The 20,675-nt window shown below is 43.5% G+C and overlaps 1 protein-coding gene and 1 long non-coding RNA gene across 3 annotated transcripts in view; one reads left to right on the top strand and one right to left on the bottom strand.

Moving 5' to 3' along the window:
• The first annotated feature begins 96 nt into the window (after positions 1 to 96).
• Positions 97 to 17,629, top strand: LOC146336887 (uncharacterized). Its single transcript, XR_014785293.1, has 4 exons — positions 97 to 701; positions 10,801 to 10,871; positions 11,704 to 11,861; positions 17,240 to 17,629. It is a non-coding gene; the product is annotated as an uncharacterized LOC146336887 (long non-coding RNA).
• MYZAP (myocardial zonula adherens protein) overlaps positions 4,080 to 20,675 on the bottom strand; it is a 49,416-nt gene continuing 32,820 nt past the window's right edge. Inside the window, exons 11-13 of one of the 2 annotated variants that reach the window (XM_084816581.1) lie at positions 10,723 to 10,806; positions 8,578 to 8,678; positions 4,080 to 7,275 (exon numbers count right to left, since the gene is read on the bottom strand). In XM_084816581.1, coding sequence (XP_084672707.1) covers positions 7,140 to 7,275; positions 8,578 to 8,678; positions 10,723 to 10,806 — 321 coding nt within the window. In that variant the 3' untranslated portion in view covers positions 4,080 to 7,139. Of the gene's footprint in view, positions 7,276 to 8,577; positions 8,679 to 10,722; positions 10,807 to 14,863; positions 15,058 to 15,384; positions 17,308 to 20,675 lie in introns of those variants that run through there. The other variant, XR_014785292.1, reaches the window with a different exon arrangement.

The following is a 20,675-nucleotide window of genomic DNA, read 5'->3' as shown; positions in this document are numbered from 1 at the left end:
GCGGCGGCCGCGCAGCGCAGCGCAGGGCAGGGCAGGGCAGGGCAGGGCGGCGCGCCTCGGCCTCGGCCTCGGCCTCCCCAGCGGGCGCCCCCCGGCGGGCGGGGCGCGGCTCCCGCGAAGCTGGCCGCGGGCGAGGGGAGTCGCAGTGCCAGCCAGCCGCCTGGCGGGCCCCGGGCGGGCGGGCGGGCGGGCGGGCGAGGCTGTGGCGTCAGCAGCTCATTTCATTTCTTTCGAAGCTCTGTGGGCAGCTGGCAAAGATTAAGGACAGGCAAAGGCAGTGTAAGGACACGGCACAAACCACCGACGGATAACAGTATAGAAACGATGCCGAACGCTCGAACTCGCGTGATCCCGTTCTCGTTTCAACACGTTCGGGCGCCTTTCACGATGCCGCGTTCGCCCCGCTTCCCCCGGCGTTTGCCCTTTATCGCTCCCGCTTACTGATCCCGTTGCTCGCTACAGGCATATTCCGCCTGTTCCCCCCTTGCAGGCGCCCCGAGGCAGCTCCCGTGATCTCTCCGCCTCCGCTTTATCCTCAAGACAACCCTGTGGGGTAGGTTAACCCTGCGGCTTTTAATTTTCGTAAACCGCGTTGGGAGGCGGTTGTGTACCCCCAAAGCAGCATTTAAGTGCTCAGAATAAATCGGCAAGAACGAGTGCCCGTGACCATGTGCGGAGGAAACGCCGACACAAGGGAAAAGGTACAGAATTTTCGAACAATGTGCTTTAAAGCCCGTCTTTACGTGACTAGGATGTACTTGCAGCCTTCCCACAACTGGGTGTCCTCCAGATGCCTTGGGCTGCATACTCCCATCTTCTCTGGGAATGATGGGAGTTGCAGTCCAGCACATCTGGTGGGCAGCTGGTTGGGGAAGGCTGGCTGCTCTGTACTATATCTTGGCAGACAGCACCACCGTCTGAGGCCACCGAGGGTTTGCGGTGCGGTGCGGTGCGGTGCGGTGCGGTGATCAGCATTTCCGTGGTGCTGGGTAGACAGAAGTTCTCCCATCTGCCCACACTTCCAAATCACAACCAAAGTAATCACAGTTGTACTCATTAAGATGCAACTATGTGAACTACATGCCTCCCAGTTTCAAAGTCCACACTCACATCTGACTCAGTGGAGATTTCCTGGTGTCTTTTGGGAGGTGCCCTGGTTATTATATCAGTGTCTATATGCAAATAAAGATTTAAGAAACCAAGGAGCCACGTAGTCAAGGTCATTTTCAGGTGTGACTTGCATTTGTAGCATTTTGGTTTCCAGAGGCACTCTCCTTCCTTCCTTCCTTCCTTCCTTAAAAGTGCACCTGCCAAAATAGGAGTTGCGTTTTCACCCTACTGCTGGCAGTATTTTGCTTGGTTTCACCCTTGGAAGAGCATTTTAGAAACAGACAATTTTCATTTGTATGCATCTTTCAACTAATTAATGAGTTTATAATTTTCAGAACAAATACATATTCATTACCTTATCAATATACACATAAAGCACACCCTAAGCAGCCAACAAGCTAATCTGCAAAACATTCTAATGGCCAACAGAATTTTCTATGCAAGCCAAGAGCTTAGACTTTTTCGAGGTAGCGATGAGCGACGTCTCCTGATGTCTAGAGAAACAAGACATGAGCATCTAACAGGGCAATCCTGTGTGTGTCTACTCAGAAATGAGTCCCTTTGAACTTAATGGGATTTACTTTTGAATAGACATGCATAGGATTGTGCTGTAAACCTCTCAGCCTCTCTGGTGTTACTAGAGTTTTTTGTTTTGGGGAGGGTTTTGCAAGGATAGCTGGGGCCATCTCTGGAGAATTGGGGCCATCCTAATCGTTCTCAAGGTAAAAGCTGAAGTTGAGCTGTAAAGCTCTGAGCAGCATGACTGGCTTCTGCAGTGGGCTTCAGCCCACATTAACAATTGGCTGTAAACACTGCTACCTAAGCAGGCTGGCTTGGAAGAGTGTGTGCACATGTGTGCGCACGCACGCGTATTTCTCCCTCTTCCTTCGATGATATAGTCGCAGCTATGGTAACTAAAAACCCTCTTCCACAGCTTCTCCTGGATTTATTTCCTTCCTTTGCATTATAGATTTATTTGATCCCTTATTTTGGATAACCTTTACTTGCTGATTTATAGACCTGCTATAAAGGCTCATGGGTAGGGCTATATGTTGAAATACATTAACATTATCTGACTTAGTTGTAAGTAAATAACTTTAGTGTGCTCTTTGTTAATTAGTTGAACTTTTAAAGATTATTCCAAACTAAGGCTCAAATCCTATGTACACTTACCTGTGCACTGAACATGGTGTGACTTCTAAGGAAAGATGCATAGGACTGTGCCATGTAGGAGTTTTACACTTCTTTTGTCTAAAGCGAGGGTGGGGAACATGTAGCAATTCAGAGGTTATTGGACTACAACACCCATTATCCCTTACCATTGGCTGTGCCAGCTAAGGCTGATGGGAGTTGCAGGCCAACATCTGGAGGGCCAACAGTCTCCATCCTTGGTCTGAAGTATGCAAAGAAAGTGCAAAGCACTGTAGCCAAAGGGCTGTGGCTACATTTGAATCCCCATTTCAAACCCCGCCCAGTTTCCAGATACTCATTGCACAGCGCCTGGATTATCAGCATAGTATTATGTGTCCCCACTTCCCTGAGGGCCGAGATGTTCGGGGCGCAGTCCTTTCCAGGATTTTGCTTCCGTTTGGAGGAGAGTTCACTAGAGACTTATGGCATGTTGTAGTATTTCTTTAGAAATATGCAAATAGAATAGAAATGGAGCCAGGCAGCTTAGGCAGTCATACAAGCAGTAAATCAGATCTCATGAGACAGGCATACAAGAAGCTTTCAGCCTTCAGCTACTGCTGTGTTGCTGTCCTGTTCCAAACTTCAGCCTCCTCCCTTTAACTGGAGGTATGTCACTTTCCCAACCTCTGATGGCTGTCTCCATTCAGAACTTTCCAGAGAAATCTCCCGCTACATCCTAGCACTGGCCCACAGTGAGGCCAATTTCAGCTGCCTGCCTGTGGTTCTCAAGCTGTGGTCTGCGGGCCACTGGTGGTCTGCAAGCTCCATTCAAGTGGTCTGCAGAAAGGTTGCAAAACAGTTCAGAATATTTGTACTTAGCCCTGCACTTGATTTTCTTCTGGTGAAGGAGATCAAGGCCGTTTTGACCAGGGCTGGATTGCTGAGCAGGCCGACAAGGCCCTGGCCTGCGGCCTGCATAATATGGTGCTGGTTTTGACAATAATGCTGGCAATGAAGAAAGAAAAATTATGTCCTTTGATTTGTAGAACCAAAAAAAGGTTTATTAAGTGATCCAACGAGACACCCAGAAATTTTCAAGTGGCCCACGAGAAAACTAGTTTGAGAACCTCTGCCATTAAATCAAGTGTCAGGGTGCTGTTATCTGTCAATGTCATATATATTTTTCCCATCTCTTAGCACACTTTTCATTTCACTGGAATAGCCCAAAACTCAAATGGCCAATGCATTATGAGCTTAAGGCGTGAAGAGGAAACTGGAGAATGAACTTTGGTAACAAGCCCAACAAGAAATGGGGCTAAGGCTGCAATCCTGTGCATGCTTACTTGGGAGTAAGTACCGCTGAGCACAGTGGGACCCTCTGCTGAGTAAACATGCATAGGAATGCACTGCACCATCTCCCACAGCAACAAAATGAAGTATGTTTAGCTAAAAGTGAGGCAGGGCACATCCACACTGGCCACATCAAAAGGGAAAAGAAAGAAATGGCCACATCAAAAGGGAAAAGAAAGAAAGGGCGGCCATTCTGGACAGGCCCTTTGGCCATGCAGAGCAGCCAAGCAGGGGCTCTTGGAATCCCATGCACAAGAAGGCTCCGAACAGATGGTAACTTTTCAGAGGTTTGGGGAGCTTTGTTGTGGGCAAGGTTGTTTTGTATCCTCCTCCCCCATGGTTTGTGGCCGAACTGGTTTCCACAGCACTACAAAAGCTGAAAGGAGATACACACCCAGTACTGATGCAATACAAATGCAGACCTTTTCATCATCAAGCAACCGTGCTCATGCAGTTCCACTCCACTTATTTTAGGACACAGAAAGGGGGTGGGTTAAAAACTGCTTTTATTTTTAGTATGTCAGATATTCATATATGAACTCATGTAGCTCTTTAAAAAACAGAACAACAGCAGTGCCTCAGGTGAGATGAAACTGACAAGGCCAGGAGTTGCTTTTGACCTGGCCCTGTCATTTGGCCCAGTCCACTGACTTGTGTGGGGTAAGGGGAAGCAGCTCCAGTCGGGAATTAGCTGTGCACCATTCCTGCTGAGGGCAAGTGCAATGAAGACTCCAAAGCACGGGGCAAACTCGGCAAAATAAATAATAAGCAGGAACAGCAGCAATTTGCAGTTTTCAGGCCATGTGATATTTAACTCCTATTGGTACTATTTCCAGTTGTTTTGTCAATAAATCAGTTAACTAAAAAAAACCTCTGACTGAAAACATGCCCTCATTTAATTGGGCAACACACACACAGACACACACACACATTACACAGACACACACAATCTTAATACAGAAATTTACAAAAATGGTGTGTGACAGGGTCCATCTTAGAAGAAGCATTTCCTCTTTTTTCACACATACGGGAATAAGACTTGTCTAGGGAGGTATTGCCTGCAACATTTGTATGCATCTAAAAACAAGTATGCTTGTTTTATTCATATGTATATGATTAAATATGCATGCATTATGCAAATATATACATATTTAGTCAATTAATTGGCCAACTCATCAGGTGAAAGCCGTAATTCATAAATTATGGGTTGGATCCAAAGATTACCTTCCCTCAATGGAAAGAGTCTCCCTCCAATGGAAGGATGACTTTGGATTCAACCCCATGTTGCCTGACCTGCAAATAAAATCTATTCCTATGAACTTGTCAGGGCCAAATGGGATGTTGCCCTAGCATGTATATTTGTGTCGGAAACAGCAACTGTTCCGTTTTGCTCCCCTCTCCTCTCACTGCAATGTCTAGTAAAACTCATCATGATGTTCCGTATTTCCCAGACAATTATATGGAGCGGGGGGGCTCAGGGGAATGGGAGCACAGAACACTGCGGTGTCCCAGCACAGGCTGAATGTAGCTGTCTACTTTAGACATTACAGGGGGAGGGAAAGGGGCTAGAAGGATGATTGCCGCTTTAAGCAGCAGCTGAGCGTTTAGTCCAGCCTCCCCCAACCTGGTGCCCTCCAGATGTGTTGGAGCACAACTCCCATCATCCCCAGCCAGCATGGCAGTCCAATGCAGCTGGAGGGTGCCAGGTTGGGGAAGGCTGGTTAGTACAATGTTTAGAATGACCCCCAGAAGTTTGGGCTCCAAGGAGATATTTAGGCTTTCTTCTTGTAAAGTCAAAAACAAAAGGGAAGGCAAGTTTCAGGCCCAAATATGATGCATGAAGCAAGAGTCTCCTTGGCTGATATTTCCATCTAGCATCTTGACTGGGGAATTTCATCTTTACAAATTCTGATACAAACTGACCTGATCTACATTTTCTGCACAAATGTGCAGACTGGGACTCAATTATCTACCAGCTTTCATACTACCTGAATGTTCTGATGGGAGTTCTCAGCTCAAAAACATAACAAAATACATTTTAAAAAGAGGATGGATTTTTTTAAAACTGCAAATTAAGACAGAAACAGGTTGGAACAGACTTACGTGTGAAGACATGCAAAAGTTACATGGGCAGGAAATAGTCTAATTTGCCCATCCCCAATTTTGATCACAAAACGACCCCAAGCAGCCCACGCCGGAGCTGTGCAGGAGCCATGCTTTCTGGAAGGTACAGCTAAGCAACTAGTTTTCTTGCTGCAAAGTTCTACAAGTGACCCAGACTGAACCAGATGCTGTCCTGCACAGTGTCTTCCTTTATTTACTAGTTAAATAGTGCAAATTAACGAAGAAAATAAAAACTCTGTTCAAAGAGTGCAGTTAAATGTAAAAGACAGTAGCAACAGTCCAGAGAGTTCTTTAAAGCATCATACTAATTATTTAAATCAATATTTTAACTTGTATGCATTATGCTAAATGTTAGCATTCTTTAAGGAAAAATGCTTGAGGAATAGATAGCCCCTCCAGCACTGCTGTTAAATGGCATTAAACCAACATAGTGCATTAAATACAACACAGTAAAATGCAACATATACACACACACACATACATACACACACACTTTGAGTTAGACAAATCCAACTGAAGCTTCAGTAGAGGGGATTTTAAACTATATTTCAATGAAAAAACATTCAGGCATTTTAAATATACAAATCAATAGGGTTGTTTTTAAAACTGGAAGGTTATAAACAGAAGTGTAAGAACGTCCATGTATTAAAAGAAGAACTGATGCTATGTTTCCAGGAGAGAGATGAAAGGCGGATGTCCGGAAAGACTGAAAAGCCCCCTTGAGCAAAAGAGTGCAGAATGTGCACCCCAGAGGTTACTGGCTATAGAAATAACAAACTTGGTAGTTAACACCGTTGTTGTACGTAAGAGTAGAAAGTGATGTGCACTGTGGCAGCAGCCCAGAACAAAAGTTACCTCCTGGAGCCCAGCGGCCAGAGCCACGCATTGGCTGAGCAAGCGCCACCCCTTCCGACGGGGCTCCCAAGGGCCAGGGAAGCACTTGCTTGGTGAACGCTTTGCCCTCGAAGGAGCACTGCAATCCCAGGCCAAGCTTTTGGAGCCGGCATCTTAGGGAGCCACAAAAGGGAGAGGCCGCTCTGTCCTCTGCACACTGCAAACATATCTTTGGTTGTGGCTTTAACACTTTCCAAGGAAGGAAAGGAGTAACTTTGAAATTAATGTCCTTGCCAAGTATTACTTCCAGTTATACTATGCTGTATTAGATTAAAGTTCAAATAATAAATTAGTGTCCCTTCATAGTTAGGATCACTGTACGACTGGCTCTCCCTGAGTGTGCTCAACATTCCACAGCTGCCTTCCACTGAAGGGCTTTTGTTCATCTTTTGGGTTCTTGCAAGTAAATACAGGCCCAGACTGCGCAATGTCACAGACAAAGTATCTGAAATAGTTCTTGGAAGTCCCACCATCTCATATTCTGTTTGCGTTCATCAGTCCCTAAAGCTCCAGAGATGCAAGACGCTGGCTCACTTGGAAGGAACGCCCAGGCCCAAAAGGTTAGAGGATGTGTTGTGTTTCCACGAATACTCCATGACTCTCATGAACGGAGTGTAGGTCCTGGCAGGCTTTAATGGTTCAGAATGTGTGCTGGTGTTTTCGGTGCTGTTCAGAATAAAAACCAAGACCACCCCAAGACGTTAGACACTTCAATGTTCAACCAATATTGTCTGAGACACAAATTTCAAGGATCTCAGCTGAGGGTACATGCAGCTATTCCCGAGCCCCAGCTCAAACACCACAGAAAGGAGGACCTCAGAAAAGCTAAAGAAGAGGAGTCTGTCTTCAGCAGCAAGCAGGGAAACTCCACTCTTATCTCTGGCAAGCAATTTAAAGACATTTAAATGTTAAATACACAGCTGATTAAAGTTTGAAGTTAAAATAACTTTAAATGTTAAAATTGAGCTGTGTTTTGCATGCCTGAAAGCTGTTGCACTGGGGCTGACTTCTGAGTTCACATAAACTGAATTGAGCTGGGCTTTGTATATGTGGTGGGAAAATGTCTAAACTTGGTAACACTTGCATTTGGGAGCGTGTGCATGCATGTGTGGCCTCCAAGCCCCCACCCCCAGGACATTCCAGATGCGGTCCTCAGGGCCAAGAAGACTGTGCATCCCTGATCTAAACGTAAGCCCCTCATATGTGTACGATCATGACCTCAGATGTAAAGCCTGTGTCTGATAAATGGCAACTAGCTGTTTATAAAGAGCATGAAAAATGACTCTTGCCAGAATTTGCCAGGTTACCAGAAGGAGCATCTGCCATGTCCCATATGCACATTCTTCTGCTTTAGGGCCTCTGTGCTTTCCACAATCCATAAAAAATCATTAACTATGATTTCTTATAAAAATTAAACAGGAAAAATAAAAACCTCCATAAAGCTAAGCAGTATAAAGGTCAGGGATAAATTTCCAAATGTACCACATAAAGATGCTTTGGCACCTTGAGGGTCCCCAGGAAGCATCGCATAAATAGCTGTCATCACGCCTGGAAATTCTGTAACTTTTCCAATTATGCTCACCTCTGGGCTGAAACTTTGCAAACCAGTGTAGTTGGTTGTAATGTCAGAAGGGCAAGACTGTAATTGAGTAATTTTGTTAGTGCCTCATTAAAGTGCTATAGTGAAATGACTTATTTTTGCATGCCGCTGAGACTAGGGCGACCTTTGGCAAGCAGCAAACCTGTTAAATTTTATTACGCATGGCCAATAACTGCTTTCCATTTGACCTCGAAGGAGCAGAGCTTCGTCCATGGGAATGCATGCACGCATGGTGCTCTCCCCCTCCGCCACCAAAACTGCTACATTTCCGAAATCTTCATTAAGGGGGTGCACGGACTCCTTCTGGCTCAGTCTATTAAAGAGAGGGGCTAGGAATGAGCCACCTGAATAGATTCAAGCCCAGGTACCTCAGAGGTAGATTGCATCCTACTCCAACATCTCTGGTTTCTACAGCGGCCTTTGACTGTGTCTCCATCAAATAATCCAAACGGTCTTGAAATTCTTTATTCTGAAACACACACATTTACAGCACAACTCCTTAGGCTACAGTATTAATTGATTAATTAAGTAAATTTATATCCCACTGTTCTGCCAAAAATGGCACTCAAGGTAGCTAACAATACACTATAGATTAAAAACAAAATTTTAATTAAAACATAATGTAAAAACAAATAAATTAAAAACACAGACACAACTACAAAATAAATAGCGCCCAACCAATTAACCCCTCTTCAGTAACAAAGCAGTTTAGATGCCAAAGCCTTGCCTGAATAAAACATACTTGCCTGCCGACAGAGGGACAGCAGAGAGGGGGCCAACCTAGCCCCCCTTGGCAGGGAGTTCCAGAGCCCGGGAGTAGCCGCTGAGAAAGCCCTCTCTCGTGTTCCTACCAAGTGTGCCTCTGCTGGCTGTGGGACCGCCACGCCTCCCCCACCCTGGTACTCATTACCCACACTGTAAAGCAAGGCATTTCTCCCACAGAAGAATAGAAATTAGGTTTTCTTCATTAGGTGGCAACCAATCAGTGTAGTTCTTATTTATTGCATTTATATCCCCTCTTTCCTCCAAGGAACGCATGTACACCAGTACATGGCGCCCTTCATTTTATCCTCACAATAACCTGCGAGGTACATTGGGCTGAGAGATGTTGACTGACACACAGCCAACCAGTGAGCTTCAAGGCTAAGCAGGGACTGGCAGCCAGTTGTCCCCGATCCTAGTCCAACATTCCTACCATGACACCACCCTGGCTCTAGAGTAAGAGAGGCGTGGAAGAATGAAAGCAACAGGTAGGGGGTTGCTTAGAAGAGGTACTCAGGATAATTATAGGAAATGTCTTTAATAGGAGGTGCAGAAAATGAGAGAGGAAAAAGCTGAAAGCCAGCGTAAGATAGTGGAGACAGTACTGGATTTACTGTGGGAGATCTGGGTTCAAATCCCTGCTCAGCCAGGAGCCTCACTGGGTCCCCTCCCGCCCTCCTTCTCAACTTAACCTACTTCAGTGGTTGGGCTAGAATTCTCAGCTATGCGCTATTCGGGTCATAGTAGATTGTGAACCATTCCCCTGATTTTCTGCCACTTTACTCATGTCTTTATTTCCGATCTCATCCCCAATGTGTGGGTGCCATTTTACAGGTCTTACCAGGCCTGGGATACTGTACTCTAGGCTCAGTTTAAAGCCTAGTTTCAGAGATGTGCACAAAAATATTTGCTGACTGCCAATCCTCATCTATTTTCACTTCTTCCTCCTGTACTGCTTCTGGTTTGGAACGGAAGTGTCTGGACAGGGACTGTATCTAGTTACTCTGGTGGAGGTGCTTGCTACGTATTTTTATGAGTTACTATAATTCATAAGCAGCTGTCAATGTCACTCTGGGAGCTCAATCTTCCCTTGCTTCCAACACGTGTTATGCTGAGAGGATGAAGTGCTCTGGTACTTCCTTCCTCCCAAATTAACAGACCTCTACATAGAAACTCAGCCAGATGGGAGCTAAAAATCTCTCCTTTCCTTGGACAGAAAGGGAGGTCAAAGTGGGATCCCACCTGGCTGAAATATCTAGTTCTCTCCTCTGTTCCATGCCGCAGCTCTTTCTCATTACTTGTTAGGTTGTCCAAGCATGGGCTGTGAAAAGTCTAGATGCTGATGCCTCTGTCCTGTTGCCTTCAGAGTCCTGGCTCTCACCCCCCAAATCTCACCACTAATGGGTGATGTGAGAAATGAATTTTCAGAGGCCTATGCTTAATACTCATCTATGCAACAGACAAGGTAATATTTATTATTTGCTGAGTGCCTAAAAACCCTAAGTGTTATACAGGATATGTGGAAAGATAAGCCCTGCCCAAGTAGGCTTGAAATCTAATACAAACCATGAAACCAAAGTAGAAAATGATCAAAAACTGGAAGGCAGCATATGTCAAAATTAAAACCACAATAAAATTAGTTATAGGCTGGCTGAAATAGATGAATTTTTACATGGGGAACAATAAATGGATTAATCAAGTATCAGCTCGCAACAATAACTTTCAGAAAGTTAGCCAAATATAATACTTACCTCTCCTTCAAGGAAAGATATTTTCTCTAAAAGCTGTAATATAAACAGTTCCTTTTGTTTCATCTTTCTTTTTTGCAGCTCAATCTATGAAGAAAAGAAAAGAAACTGTAAAAACCGAAAAGAGAGGGAGAAGCTATATCATTAAACAAGTACGCTAACAAGAAATTAAACTGATACATAGCCATAGTGCATTCTGTTCATTAAAACAGGGGTGAGGAAACTAGCCCTCCAGATGATGTTGAACTTCAGCTCCCATCATCCCCAACCAGTATGGCCAATGGTGAGGAATGATGAGAGTTGTAGTCCATCAACATCTGGAGGGCCACACTTTCTCCAACACTGCATTAGAATATTTTCAAACTTCAACAGCAAGGTCATACATTTTTGCAGACTGTAAACAGTTATGTTTTCCAGTTGCAATTGATGAACACACCAATATGTAACAGAGGGAAATAAGGAATTTGTTTCAGGATTCAAAGGACTAAATCTAGTCCTACTGTTACTTGTATTTATTTAAAATATGTTTATGCCACCTTTCTATCATAAGATACTCAAGGTGGCTAATAAGATCAAAATATAAAAATATAAGCAATCATTATGTAAATAACATTAACATTTTGAATTCGTGAAAACAGAATCAGCAGTAAAAATGCATGGAGAAGGAGAAGCTGCTGGCACCAAGCTAAATTATGTAGAGAGCAGCAAATAGTAGCAGCTGAACTGCGGTATTTCCAACTGCCTTCTGAAAAAGGAAGTTCTGCCATTTGCCGGAAAGCCAAACAGTAAGGCAGGCAGGCCTCCCTGGGGAAGGGACTTCCACAGCCTGGAGGTAAGTCCTTGAGCAGGCTCTTCCAAGCACGGGCACGTGCCCTTCTGGTGGCGAGGCCAAGACATGACACAAAGGAGGATCTCCAATTTTTTTGACTGGGATTTTGCCCCATGCCTAGCTGAATTTATTTGATGTTTGCTTTCTTCTTTCAGACTTCAAATTTAGTCCCGGGGATGACCTGAAGGTACATGTTGCAACCACCTTGCTCAAGCTAAGCAGGCAGTATCTTTTCAGTGCCTGGCTGAGATTACCTGGGAGTGGTATGTTTGCCACCTTGAGCTCCATGATGAAAGGAAGGTGGGATAGAAAGGTACATGATAAATAAATCTACTAAAATGTTAAGAAATAGTCCCATACAAAATATCACTGAGAGCCACAAGGGTATGTAGTGGATCAAGCACTGGATTGAAATCAAGGAGACCTGAGTTCAGATCCCTGCCCAGGCATGAAGCTCAGTGGTCTCTTGGGCTCTCTCAAGCCTAAGCTACCTCATAGGGTTGTTTTTTTTTGGGGGGGGGAATGACCCCCATGTATGCTGCCCTGATTTCTTTGGAAGAAGGTGTGGGTACAAATGAACCATTTATTTGCATTCTGACCCCCTGTATCTTATGCACAAGACCTCCACTGGAATAAACTGATCGTGTCCATGCGTGCCTGACGATGGATTATGCCCAACATTTGGGCAAACAAATTATCTGCTGCTGCTACTGAACTGTGTGAGAATATCCCAAGTTTTGTTAAGTCTTCCCTTTCATTGGGATAGTTTTATGCTGCGCTGCCACTGCCAATCTGTTCTTTGCCTGGCAATAATCACTGAATGTAGAGAGATAACTAAGGGCTGCTGAGATAATAGAGTGAGTCTGGAGGGAGGGGAGGGCTCATGAGAGCGGACCCTAGTTCTGCAACATGGCCAGCCCAAGACACGTCAATGCCCGCAGCAGCACCCTCGTGACTCACTAACAGCACTGCCTATTAAGGAAAGGTAGGATATATACATTCTTAAAATAAACAAACATGGGGCACAATCCTTCAGATTGTCTCCTGTGCAAACCCCACTGAAATGAACCGAAATCGTGCAAGGGCACAGCTCTGATTTTGTGCCACTCTGATGCATTTCAACTGAGCTCACACAAGAAGACCTTGGTGGATTGTGTCTTAAGGCTCCATTGCTCATAATCCAAACCAACTCCCTGCTGTCACCGCTAAGAAGCAGTGGGGAAAGAGGAAAAGCCCTGAGGATTTCCAGGAAAATGGCAGTCTAAGGAAAGCGTTGAAGGAGGAACAGGATGCTGCTGCTGCTGCATGTGTGTCTGTGTGAGTGAGATCAAGATCATACTTGCAATCCCGAGAGAACGACTCCTGCCTCAAGACAGGAGTGGGAGGCAGCTGTTCTGGCTCCACCAGCATGAAAGGAAATGCGTCTATAGCTGGGATTCGAAGAAGGCAACCAAACAGGATGCTGGCTGTTGTCAATATCTGCTAGGCTTGGGATGAAGAATACCAGGATGGGTCCAGAAAACCATAAAATGAATGACTAGATGGCAATTATCTTATTTCATTTAGACTAATAGCAGCTCAGAGCAGCAAACAACATTTCCTTATTTGTCCCCATGGCAGCAAAGTCATTATTTTATTTGATTATTTAATAAATGTATATCCTGCCTCATGAAGCAATTTTTCAAGGTGGCTTACAGTCACAAACAACAATATATCACATAAATAATCAAAACGTAATAAAAAGATAAAAAGCAACAGGAGAACATTAAAAACAAACCCAACTAAAATACAGAATTACTAAAAATTTTAGATGAGCAGAAGATAAAGCAGTCCAGCTGTAAAGTTATAAGACTCCAAACAGCAGCAAATGCTATTAAAAAATAAAAATCTGGTTGAATAAAACTGTCTTTACCTGATGGCTATTGCTCATAAGTGTAGGTGCCAGGCATATGGACCGGGAGGGGGCGTGTTTCCAAAGAAGGGTGCCACCACCGAGAAGACCAAGTCCCTGGTCACCAGCCACCTAACTGAGCAGGAGACCTCTCCAGGTCATGTTTTGGTACAGGAAAATTCAGAGTTCCCTTCCTTTATATTTGAGAGACACATTTCGTATTTCCCTTATATTTGAGAAACAAATGACCAACCCAAAGCCAAGAAGTAAGTCCAGAGCTGAGCGGGGATTTCTAAAACCACTGTCTTGCATTTCCAACAGAAGATGCAGGTTTCAGAAATGGAGGAAGAGTCTGAAACCTGTGAGAACAAATGCCAGGTAGAAGCACTTTGTATACTGTTTGCTAAAAATGCAACTTCCCCTTTTTTATCCTATATTGGCACATTAGGAAACCTGACTTCCTATGCGCTTTATATGCCATCTGCCGCTCATATTGGATGTGATGCAACGCAGAAAACTGCACCTATAAACTTCCTTGTTTGGGCAAATAAATTCAACAACAGGGGCTGTGAGCCAAAGAAAATCATAATAAATAGCTTTTTACTATGTCACTGTAAGAAAACTGTAAAAAAAGATCCGGGGCAATATAAATAGGAATTTTCTATAAAACATACACTCAGTTAAATAGATTTCTGAATGACTCTCACCTTTGCTTATAAAATATTTTGAAATAAATAAGGGAAAACTATAGCAATGGGACTGTTTATTTTAACGAACTCATGAGAAAGCGTTGGCCTCTTACTCAAAATAAAACAGATTCCCATGTAATACTGTCACCGTGCTACATCCATAAATATACAGTGCTATGCAAGAAAGGTTGATCTTTTCTTCAATGTAGTACTTTTTAAAGTAGATGTTTAATTAATCAGTTCATTATTGAAAGATGTATTAGAAAAATATTTGAGCCAAATAATCAACCCAGAAGAAAAATATAGCAGGGCAAGCCAGTGAGAAAATGAGAATATTTTTCTAGCAAAGATTTCTGTTAGGACTGTTGACTTTAGAAACCTAAGGAAATGATCACCCATCTTTTGATATATGCTTATGGAAGACCAACCTCTGAAGCAATGGCTGCAAATCCTATAAGATCCTACTGAAGTTTCCGTGTCATAAAAATAAATGTTTGAGGTAGCCCAAAATCCAACTAATTTCATGAATTGGTGTGAAATGTACATAGCAGCATTTACATGATCACAAAGCCAGCGCACGGAAGAACGTTTCTCAACCTTGCAGACAAACACCCTGGTCTCGCCCCAGCCCTTTAAAGTAATGGCACAAAAAGATAGGTACCAAGTTTACCATTAAAAAGTGAGCTATATTCCTAGAGATTATATTTTAAAAGAAAGAAAAGGGAAACACCTTTACATTGTTATAAAATATTTATTAAAATAGAGCACATATTCTTCTAACACAAAATGAAGTTAGACAGTAGCATTTTACACAATGAACACTGCATAAAATAAAAGTGCACTGATTGATAAGGTCATTGGCTCATCTTTGCATTGGTTTTGCTAAAGTATTTTTTAAAATTGGATTAATATTTACAACGTTTGCAGTACTTGACATTTTGCAAGATCTATTCAAGTAAATCAGAACCAACCCATGCCAACCCCTAACACATGGAAAGACAAGGCTACATTTAAGTCTCACCTACAAGAATGAATACTAGCTGCGATTAGGAGTGTGTGCTGTTGGACATTTTGGTTTAACTGGGCTCTTTCGAGCCAATCATCACCAGCACAGGTGGCGTGCCTTCAATGATCCAGTTGTACATACTGCTTTTGGTACCCCTGTCCATTTCACAACACTGTATGAAACAGGGCCAAGGTGCAGGATGGTGTGGAAATTAACAAGAAAATGCAGTTGCTACCATTAGAGGACAGGCTATGAGAAGAGGGATGCCACCAATAGAGTGATCTGAGAAACTGTTTCCACATACCTTGAGCAACAAGGAAAAAATAAGTAGGAGCAAAAACAGTAATAAAAGACAAGGAAATGCAGTCAACAGCTTGCTCCATCCTCCATATCTTTAAGTCCACATCTTCACTTTTGCTCCCTCCCCGACACAGATCTATTTTCATGGCAACGCTTCCTCACGACTCACTTCCAGTATCTCCGGCTATTTAAGTGTCTTCCTTCGATCGTTTCTCCTCCTCCTCTACGTTCTCTATGACCAGAAATCCCTCTTCCTCAGGATGCTGTCCACATGGAGATGGCCTCTCTCAATCAGGCAGTTCCACGGATTATAAAGCAATGTTTTTGTCATCACAGACTATGCGGCAACAGCGGCCTCTTGGCTGTCGCTGCCATGAACACAGCTGCCTCAGACCGAGCCAGGCCACTGGCCCTTCCAGCCTTCCTAGGTTGCATTTGGATTTTATTTTTGTTTTATACTGTATTTTAAACTTTGATGGTTTGAATTTCTGTGAACCGCCCAGACAGCTTTGGCGACTGGGCTGAAACGTAATAAATAAAGAAACAAATTAAAATATAGCCCAAGTACTGTCTACTCTGACCGGAAGGTATTTCCCAGCCTTTGCTATCAAGATCATTCTAGGTGTCGAGGTCAAGGACTGAACCCGAGATCTTCTGCAGGCGAAACGGTGCTCCCTCGCTGAGCCAAGGCCGTCCTCCAAATTGCTCATTAGCTTTTTGTGAAAATGATGTTACATAAAAGACAAGTACAGCAGAAATGTGACTGCTTGTAAATGGAGAGGGGAAAGCGAGAACACAATGAGATCAATGCTTAATGGGCAAAATATTCTCTGACATCAGCTAGATACCAGCAAGAGGAGATGTAGTACACAGCCCCAGCCCTAAATGTATTCACTTGTTTATTAATTCCATTAAAATATACTACCTCAAAAACAGACATTTAAAACTGGAGCCTCCATGATTGTTTTTGTCTGTTCAAAAGCTATGTAGTTTCTAGCCTAACCAAACAGGAGCGAAGTTGCCACAAGAGATACACAGAAAATTCTCATTGCCCAAACATTCCCACTAAGATTTACGCTTAGCATTTAACTCCCTCTTATGCCCTTTGAGAATTCCAGGCTATACAATATAAACTTTCAGTAAAATTATCATTTTGCTGAGGGTTTTTTTTATTTTTTTTACAGATACTATATTTCCAGTCAGTGTTACAGCAAGTTATGGCTCCACCATAAGTGCCTAACTAATAGGTTTGGGGAATGTATTGCACAAGCCTTGGATTAGAATTAGGAGCTAGTACAGTTCTGGGGGGGGGAATTGTTCTTCTACCACAACATACCATTACGCATTCCCAGTAACATACTGCTTTTTGGTATCTGTTAACAGTCCAGTTTAAGCTATATGTTTTTCAGATCCATCCAAAAGTTGTGCATGGAGCCCACGCTCTCCCAGCTTCATTGTCTTCTTTGTTGAATGAAAAGAGATGAAATATTGTGTAACTTGCAGTGGCTCAAGTTCTTTGTTGAATGAAAGAAAAGATGAAATATTGTGTAACTTGCAGCGGCTCAAGTTTTTGTAGACAAGATACTTCAGTGTTGCTCCTTTTACAGCTGGATTTCCAAATGACTATTGAACAAACATCGTCATCATACCATACTGGAGCTTACAAAGTAGCTACAGGTATCAAGATCCAGTCTGGCTTTGGTACAGGGCAGCTTTACAGAATGGAGCAGAGAACATTTCTTGGCAGTGGTGCATCTGTGTTATTTTTCTCCATATGTAAAGGATACGGTATCTTTTTGTTTCAGGTGGTCACCATTTATCATCTTCCAATGAATCTGAGACTAAATGTGGAGAACAGCTCATGTGCCATGACCTAGAGACAGTTCAATTCAGTTGGTTAGGGGAGTGTCACTCTAAGGCTGTACTCTGCAAACTGCGCCTTAGCCAAGGAGGGCCTTCCCTCTGAAGCCAGCCTTCCAGGCTCATTCTGTAAATTCCCACCTACTACCAATCAACCTCTACAATGCCCCTCTTTCCATGACGAGGGAAAATAGATGGCTTTCGGAGCAGGAGGCTAAACGTTGTTCTACACGATCATCAGAATGCTGACTTTTGCTTTTGCTCTCCTGCTTCTTACTAGGCTGCTTCGTAGCACATGGTTTCTCAAACTAAATAAATACTTTTGTTGTTTAGTCAAATCAGCTTCTACTTGGTGTTTTATTTTACTCCTATGTGTTCTGCATGGGAGCTTGATGGTAGATCTAAACACATTTCCCACCGAACCTCAAGAGAACAGTTTGTCTATTTCTCTTTCTAAACATATTTTTGAGCCTTCCAAGGGAAGTAAGTATAGCAGTGGTCTGGCAGGGCACCAGCACCATGCCCTGAGAGAACCCATCCCTCTGTTACATTCTAGAGCTGCTTCTCTCGTTCTATCCCTGCCCTCCCTTCTCTGTCCTGTCTGAGAGAAGCAGGAATGCAGCTGACTTCCCAAAAGGCCTACTAACCACTGATCAGGATGCACACATTCTAGGCAGCTGGGTTTATATGAATCTCTGCCGAAAGATTTAATGTAAAGTGTATGTGCAAGCAAATCATACTTGCGAAGTTTGGAGGTAATGTTAATAATTTCCACCTGGATGTGGAGGCAAAGCAAATTATACTGTGAAAATGAAATACTTGGGCATAAACATAGTAGGGGGAAACAGTGCATGTGCATTCCTCTTAGGACCAAACATGTTACTCACATGTTTTGCCCTTGAGTACAATATTTTTCTTTCACAAATAGCCAGTGTGGGGGTCCCAATCCTGACTGGGACCTTTGTATGGGGAGGCTTTAATCCTTTGCCCCTCACTGCAGTCCCAATTTGAGGGCCTGTGCCTATTTGCATGGGGGGGAAGAGCTCCCATGGGAGCGAAAGAAAAATACTGCACTTAAAGGTAAACTGTGTGTGACTGACCAAATGTGTAGTTTGGCGCTTAGAGCCTATTCCTATGGCTGCCACTTCCTAATAATCGCTTCCCATGATTTTTCAATAAAGTCTGAGCTAGGGAGATCAAATGAATGGGATGAATTATATGGTTGCTCTCCATGCCAGGGTCAACCTTCCCAGGGATCATTGGGGGGGGGGGGAGAGCAAGAGAGAGAGAGAATACTAGCCCTGGACATAACCACAAGGTCCACTCATATGTAACTTCCCAGCATCAAACCGTACAGGAGCGGTGTGGGAAAGCAACTACAAGAAACGTCCGTTTCACTCCTAAGATGATATAAATAGGAGGGTTGGTTATTCTTTGGAATGGAACATTATGAAGATTGGGGCATAAGTTAAAAATGAAATTTCTTTAGGACATTTAGGCCAAGGTCATACTCTGAATTCTCATTTTCCAGGTTTCTCAGAACTCCTTCATTATACATCCATTAATTCCTTATTATTCATGTTTACAGGTTACAGTGACATTTGTCACTGTCAGTTACAACATTTCTGCCCCTGTTAAACATCATGCATTTAAACCTGCAATTATTTTTCCTAGTGTTGGCAGTGCCTTGCAGCCAAACTGATTCCTTTCCAACTTATGCTATTTTTACAGCTTCATTTTGGAATGCAACTGTCTCACAGCATCTCCTGCCAAAAGTCCTAAGTGATTTTACCTAGTTTTTCAGGTTTATTATTCGTTTGATTCCTCTCATACACGTATTACACATTTTCAGCACAGTACAAACATTAATTCTACACAACTGCTCAGCATAAACACAAAGGTGGATTGTATGTTGCCCAAGACTGTTAAAAAGTAAAAATATGCAAAGAAACTAAACCGTGACTACAAACCTCGAAGATAATATGCTATAACTGCCAGATAAATTTTAATGTTTGCTGTTACACCAGAAAGTGAGGTCCTGAAGAGTTTTAATACAATGATACAAACCCTTGGAAACCAGGAACTGGATCCACATACCATCGAAATCAATGGATATGATTTCATTCATAGTCAGGATCTTCAGTAATTCCAGTTTAATATTTCAGGGTTTATTCTAAGGTTCAGTACTCTGCTTTAGTTCAAAATCTGTTAACATTCCATGCACAGCTGGTGATCCTTTCATTTTAATTGTAAAACTGCCTGTGCTACCAAAGTGCTAAAAAAATGAGATTACAGAGTCACAGGTACATAAAGTATCCACTCCAGCATTTGTTGCCATTTTTAATAGACAAAATGTGGTACAATGGACTTCAACCACTCCCTCAAACCATCCGCTGAAGTAGGGCATTAACATCCTCATTTTGCAGAAATAGGAATGGAGGCTCAGAGCCAAACAAGACGTGATGTTAAATCGCATGAAGGCCCATTTTTTGTTATGAAAACAGCAGCCGCAAGGAAGCCTGGCAGCCTTGGGGTCATGGCAGGGAGAGAAAGAGTTAAACTTCTCCTTGGCGCTCTTCATGACCGGAGGTTGCTCAGCCTTTCCCAAAGCTTCTCATGCGTCTTTACTAACATCATGTCCTGTTTGACCCTCAGGGAGAGAGATATAATGGCTTGCCTGAGGCCAGAGCTGAGTTTAGGCATGAATTCCCTGGACCACACTGGCTTTTTCAGTACCTTAATTCACCGTTGTGAATCTATAGCGATAAAAAGAGGATGTCTGTCTGTCCATCCATGCCGTGGCACCAAGAGCGTAAAAACCTAGGCACCTGGAATTTGACATGCACAATAAGGGGACCCCACAGGCTGTGCACCCTGTGGTTATTTGGTTTTTAAACCGCTTTAATTAATTCTAATTCATTTAAATGTGGCCATCTGGCTGAAGCCTGCAGTAACATCTCCTGCCACTACAGGCAGACTTTCCTAACCGGCACACGGTTTTGCAGCTGATACCATTTGAAGCTGGGGGAGATTAGTAGGCCGAGGGGAGAGTTATAGGCCTGCCCCCTCTGCTCTCTGTGAGGCAGCTCCCCTCAGGAGAATGGCGCAGATAGACTGCTCCTTCAGGATGCTGTGGGGTGCACCATGGCAGGGGCCGTGCCTAGAGGTGTCAGCGGGTGTGGCTTCGCTCAGATGGGGTTGGTACAATGCGTCCAACTCTGACAGCTGCGTACGTTTTCTCGAAGGATTTGCTGTATCAAGCTAAGTGCTATTCAAACCCGTTCGCTACTAGTAAAATAAAATCCTCTTATTTTGAGTCAGTGACACAAGCTCAGTTCTGATGATCCTTCAAACCACAGCTTGGAGGATTGTAAGCAAGCT

This window comes from Heloderma suspectum, chromosome 11, assembly GCF_057233095.1.
Source record: "Heloderma suspectum isolate Gila_16-S chromosome 11, 16-S_ref, whole genome shotgun sequence".
Taxonomy (NCBI): domain Eukaryota; kingdom Metazoa; phylum Chordata; class Lepidosauria; order Squamata; family Helodermatidae; genus Heloderma; species Heloderma suspectum.
Note: the sequence above shows the minus strand (reverse complement) of the source record. Positions and strands in the feature narration are given on the sequence as shown.